The sequence below is a fragment of the Acanthisitta chloris genome, unplaced genomic scaffold (assembly GCF_000695815.1).
Source record: "Acanthisitta chloris isolate BGI_N310 unplaced genomic scaffold, ASM69581v1 scaffold42207, whole genome shotgun sequence".
Classification (NCBI taxonomy): Eukaryota; Metazoa; Chordata; class Aves; order Passeriformes; family Acanthisittidae; genus Acanthisitta; species Acanthisitta chloris.
This window is the reverse complement of record NW_008684964.1, coordinates 1-6,049: the sequence shown is the minus strand read 5'-3', so window position 1 is coordinate 6,049 and position 6,049 is coordinate 1. Positions and strand designations below refer to the sequence as shown.

The window sequence follows — 6,049 nt, the reverse complement described above, 5'->3', positions numbered from 1 at the left end:
AAAAGATAAACAAGGAAGAACAGATCTGCTGACCTGAGCTTGCGAAGCTGTGCGATCACTTGGATGTGCTCCTCTGAAAGGTCCATGTTGTAAAGCACTAAGGAAACCAGACTGTCCTTCCACTGGGTGAGGAATCCCACATCGTTCAGCTGGATCCCAGAGAGATCAAGAGCTGCAAGGGAGGCCAAAGGCCGAAGCAGTGTCTCCACGTTCACCCCTTCAATCAAGCGGCCAAGGTTGAGGAAGCGCAAGCGGCTGAAGCCTTCAAAAGTGAAGTCCTTGACCAAGACCTGGCGAGTTGGGTTCACCAAACAGTCATCTTCACAGCCCCCAGGGTTCTCCTCCTCGTAGAAGATATTGCAGCAGCCAAAGAGGCTCAGGGAGATCAGTGTGTGGCTGAAGCTCACCAAGGTTTGCAGGCTCTTGGCCGTCAGCTTCTCACAGTTAGTCAGGTAGAGCTCAACAAGATCCTGGAAAAAGGGAAATCCAAGTTAGAAATGTTTCACAGGTGGTGCCCACCTTGTTTGCTCCACACCTCCCACTGGGACAGCCTGAGACCACCGAACAGTGTCCCCATCCCATTCCCTACAGAGGCTTAGAAGGCAGAAGCTGAGGTTATCCCAAGAAAAATCTGGAGTCTTGCAAATCCCTGGGTGTCTGGGATTCTGGCTGACGCCCGTGCAGCAATGCTGCTATATAATGTGGCAGCTGTTAGTGCAACACCACCTGCTTCCTGATGGCTTCCAGGTCCTGATCCTGCACTATCTGTTCCCGCAGGTGGATCCGGGCGAGCCTGGTGCTCCGTGGGTCGGAGAAGAGGGTGAAGAAGCTTTCATGGGGTTCAAAGATGCTGTCTGTCTTCACCAGCTCCACGTACCTGTGTGAAGCAATGGTGTTAGCACAGCATAATGCAGCTCAGCTACAGCTCTGGCACCTGCCCTGGTGACAGGGAAACGTGACTGAGCTGTAAGTACACACCAACTCCCTCTGGATCACCCAGAACAGCCTTTGGGGTGAAGGAACTGACCTCTTCTGGCACAGAACTAATGATCCTTGGGAAAATCTCAGGCAAAGATTTGTGCAAGGCTCTGTGTGCGTGTGTATGTGAACAAACTGGATTCTGGCAAGCACAGGCTCCAAGGATTTTTCCCTATCTGTCTCAACTTAGTAATTTGATTTTTTTTCACTTTTCAGAAAATTATCTGGCCAAAGTTCTCTGCCAGACTTTGTGGGTACAAGTTCAGCCAAGAGAGAATGTGACAGCCAAATTACACAAATCCCTGGAAACAGGTTGCTTTGTAAAGCTATGGGAGTAACAGCCTTAAAATTTAACATCTGTTAGCACTTTGCACTCTGATTTCTCTGGTTGGAGAGTTGTCATGCTTCAGTGGTGGGAAATGGGAAAGCTCCTTTGCTGCTTACTGACATTCTTGGAAGAAGCAGTGACTGTTTCACTCTAGGTTTTGATTTCCCTTTTTACAGGATCTCGTTGAGCTCTGACTAACTTGGAAAGGGTGATTTCCCAGAAACTAGAACCACACACAGCAGTATAATAACCCTGGGAACACTTCATGCTGAAGTCAATGCAAACTCTTATTGCCAATAGGATCGATTGGAAAATCACAGCCCTATGAATTCTTCCCCACTTTTCCCCTTTTCCTGTCATTCTTTTTGGAGAACTATACTCCCCCTTCTCTGAGCTCCTAGCTCCTTCCCAAACAGCTTCTTCCCAGGCCTGACACATACTCGTTGACAAGTTTGTCACAGATCTCGCTGGGCAGGAAGATGTCAGGATGCAGCCGGAGCGTCTCGTTGTCCAGCAGGTAGCACAGAGTCCCCTCCAGGTTCCGAAGGCAGTAATCAGTGCACAAGGTCATCAGTGACTCAGGGCTGTCAGATGCCATCTTGAGGGAAGTTATGAGAAGAGGAAGAGCAGAAGGAACCTTTTGCTTCAGGAGAGCCTTTCCTCAAATGAAGTTCCAGGATGAATTTACAGGGACATCAGGACAGCTATATGCAGAGGGGGGAAAAAAGACGCATTGAGACAGACACAAATGGAAGTGTCCCACAAAGCTGTTGCACCAGCAGGATGTTGGTGGTTGTATTTACAGCCCATCACTTGCTGACTTCAAGAGGACCTGCAGCATTTTGGCCTCTCTGGAAGTATACCCTTAATTCCTTGGTATCCTCACCCCCAGGAGATTCTGCAAGGATGAGAAATGTGTTTGGAAATGAAGCTACACAGGAAAATGTTTCCTCACTGCAGGGTTATCTGGCTGACAAAGGCCCTCAGAAAGGGAAGTGGCAGAAGCCACATTGCTTGGTTTCCTTCTGAGTGGGTTGAAAAAACCAGCAGTAAACTTACTGACAGGATAATCCCTTGTATGGCCCCAGTGGGATCTGGTGACTTCATATCTCCTGCCTGTAATTCACTTTTCCAAGTCAAGTTTTGTTTTCAAGCTGAATGTGTCTCTGTAGTGCCAAGCCAGAAGCTTCATACAAGTCCTTAAACTAGACCATGAAGTGGACCAGAAGCCAGAGGAAAACACATGGAGTAGTTTGGGTTCCCTTTGAGTGCAGAGTAAGGTGAGGTTTATGCACATGCTGGACACATCCAGCTCGCTGGGACATACTCATCCTCACCATCCCAAATCTGTCACACAGAAGTATGAGTGAGTAACCTGGGAAAAGACCAAGGTGCTTCTGCCCTTCTTCATTTTTGGCACAGGATGAAGGATGGGTGAGGCAGACTACTGGGGGAAGCTCTCCCTGCCTGTCCTTATTTGAAGCCATCTGACAGCTCTAGTATCAGGACTCGCTCACTGGGGCCCTGGAGGTGTTTAGCAGAAGTGACTGAGGACCAACATCAGCATTTCACTTTCACATTAGAAGCAACCCTAACCCTAATGTGAACTCTTCTATATATTCCCACGGACACACCAAAATAGTGTTGAAATGTTTACTTTTGATGTAAAACCTGTGTCCTAACAGTTAGTACAGCCCTGCTGGCAGTGAGAACACTGCTGCTGTGGGGGCAGTTGTAACTCTCTGTGCCACAGCTGAGCCATTGCTGGGGAAGTTGTTGCAAAATGATCTTAACCTTACTCTGTTTCTGATCTTTATCCTGCAGCTGTGAAGACCAGGCCACTCTGTGTCTCCAGCTCTCTGCCTGTCTAAAGCCTCTGCTGCTCTCTCTTTCCTTCATTCTGCAGTATCAGTACAAGACAGAAGAGTTAAACTCACTTCCCTCAGCTTAATCACTGTCCCCAAAGGCATTGGTGTGGATCAGGCACCTTCCCTCCTTCTACTGCAGATGGTCTTTCAGCCACCACCTGGATTATGATGCCTGTACAAAGGATCAGTCATGGCTATGGGTGAGGAAACCTTTCAAATTCATGTACCAAGGTTGACAGCAGTGCAGGAAGGGCTGTGCTGGATCCCTCTGGCAGTATTCCCACTCCAGACCTTGTCTCCCTGGGCCAAATCTTGTTCCAGTGTAGGGGGGCAAACCCTTATGGCAGAAGCAGGCACTGGTGCTGAGCTTGATTGATCTTTTGGCTTTACTTAAATCTGATAAATAGTTTCTCCTTCCTATAAGCATCTTTGGCATCCATATCTACAGGCAACTGGCAGGATCACATTCCAATCCCAAACTCCTTCTGACCTGCTCTGTTCTGACCTACAACATTCAACAGCCTTTCCAGGGGGGATCTCAGGTTCTCTGCTGGTTTTGGCTCAAGAGGCAAAAGGTCTCTAAGTAAAAACAGATGTAGAGGGAAAAAACCAAACCCAGAACTTCAACAATCACAAAAATTTTACTTTAAACTATCTCCAGTCAGGGTGTTAAGGGTGTAACCTGTTCTTTTGGGTCACTGAGTTCTGAGCTGGGGCCACAAGAACATAAAACTGTGACTTCTCAATAGTGCCATGATAGCTCAGAGATCTTTGAGGTGGTCCAAACTCTGAAAATGAAGGGTCTGAAACAAAAGGAGCTCCACAATCCACAGCTCTCTCCTCTGTGCTTGAGTCAGGAGAGAAGTCAAGGCTGAAATGGGCCCCTGAGTGCAGAGTATTGTCTTGCTGGCTGGGAGGTCCTGGTTCAGGGAATGCAGGTGGGAGGAAGCTGTCCTGTGTCTGCTTTGGAGATGAACTGGCCTCACTTCCAGAACAAGTCCCTCTTGTAGATTTTGCCTGAAGCTTGTGTGAGAGAGTCTTTCCAGAAAGGCAAGATCAACAGGAAGATCTGAACTGGCTGGGAAGCATGTTCTGCTGTCCCTACCAGCTCCCTGTGCCATCAGCCAGGAGATCCCTGGAGCCAGTGTTCTTCCACTGTTTACTACTGATGGCCAGAGAACTCGAAAACAAATTCCCATTGACAATCTATTGTCACGTGCAGCTGGAAACAGCCAGTGCTTGGGACTTGTCCAAGCCTCTCAGAGCACTAAAGGGCAAGGACTGCCTTCCTGTGGCTCTGACGAGCCTCTGTTCCCTCTCTGCTGAGACCAGCACAATGCAGCTGGTTGATCCCAGCCCTGGAGAAATCAGCTGCCCTTTACCTTCTGAGCTCCCCGTGATCCACCAACTCCATGCTGGAGTTTAATGTAAAGCAAAGTGGTTAAACCATCCCAGTAAAATGAGACCAAAGGAAAGCTTTCATCCTCCTGATTTATTATGGATATCTGAGCAGCTGCTGTGACCTTTAGTACAGGACAGGACACAACTGGCCTCTCCCTCTGCAGTTAGACTCAAGACAGGCAGGGCGAGAGGGAAGTAAGAGTGTCGATATCTGCCCTGATCAATATTGTCTCTAGTTATAACCTCAGTGTGTTCATAAAAAGAAACGAACTGGAGATGCTGATGAATCATTAACACTTGTCTGGTTGTTATCCTCAGGCAGCTTTCCACAGGATCAAGCTGCCTAGCGACTGCCACCAGTGACTAGTGTTCCCCAATGATGGGCACAAAACTGCCTGGTGAGTGTGTGTTTGGAAGAGTCAAAGACAGAGATCTGAAACGTGCCAAAACTTCAAGAGCAAGAATTGAAAAGTGACCAGAATTAGCTGCCAATATTTTTTCCCGATTTATTCCTCTAACATATTTGCCTCTATCTTAGTGCAGAAGGAATCAAGTGCCTTGGAGCCAGAGGAGCAGGCACACACAGCTACTCCTAGAAGCAGCTCTCTCCGTGGAGTAACAGCATCCTCCCACCATCCACAGAGCCAAACCAGGCACAGTGCAGGCAGCTCCACTCAGCCCATCACCAGCCTCTTTGTAAGTACTGCCTATTTTCAGGCTGCATCTGTATTGTTACAGCAGCTCAGGCTGCACCGTCACACGAGGCCTGGGACTCCTCCTGGTGCCAATACTCTCTCCCTTGGACTTCAGACCCATCGTCTCTCCCTGCCTCTCTCCAGGCAGCTGCCCAGAGCCAAGCCTGACTCACTGTGGTTCTGTGCCAAACACATAACGTTTATGCTGTTGCTACAAAAATGATTGGCAAAGCTGAGTTTTCCAGCACCAGGGACTCATCCAAGGAGAGGGCAAACAATATGCGCTGATGTGAGCTGGTTACAGTAACTTCAGAGTAACAAATTCAATGTAAATGCAGAGTTTGGCACAGGTTACGCTTCGAAACTGCACTGTCATTTTAGCTGGCATCTTGCAGCTGCAAATCACTGTGATTTTATTAATTGATGGGTCATCACAGCTTCTGTAGGAAAACACCATCCCTGCCCACACCAGGGAAAGTGAGGCAGGAGGAGATCAAACTATTCCGTGTCCCAGCAAAGCTGCAGTCCCAGCAAAGCTGCACCTCCCAAACTTGTCAGCCTGCCATGCCTGACACTGTAAATGAGACAGCTCCTGCTCGCTGGGAACGTGTTGATCTCGGGACCTGCCTGCAGCCAAGATGCTCCTTCAGCTCACTGAAACACCTCGTGGATTTTCATTCCGTAAGTCACCTGCCCAGGAAGGCTCCCGAGAACGCCTGGGCGCTGGGGAGCGGTGACCATCCGCCAGCCGGAGACGATCTCTGGCAGCCTCGCGGGCA

At 48.8% G+C, this 6,049-nt stretch overlaps 1 protein-coding gene across 1 annotated transcript in view; it reads right to left on the bottom strand.

The window, feature by feature from the left end:
• ZER1 (zyg-11 related, cell cycle regulator) overlaps positions 1-2,012 on the bottom strand; it is a gene marked incomplete at its 3' end in the record, with an annotated part of 5,628 nt that extends 3,616 nt beyond the window's left edge. Inside the window, exons 1-3 of the mRNA XM_009079519.1 lie at positions 1,747-2,012; positions 727-877; positions 34-470 (exon numbers count right to left, since the gene is read on the bottom strand). Of these exons, the coding sequence (XP_009077767.1) occupies positions 34-470; positions 727-877; positions 1,747-1,904 (746 nt within the window). The remainder of the gene's footprint in view (positions 1-33; positions 471-726; positions 878-1,746) is intronic.
• Between the last annotated feature and the right edge of the window lie 4,037 nt (positions 2,013-6,049).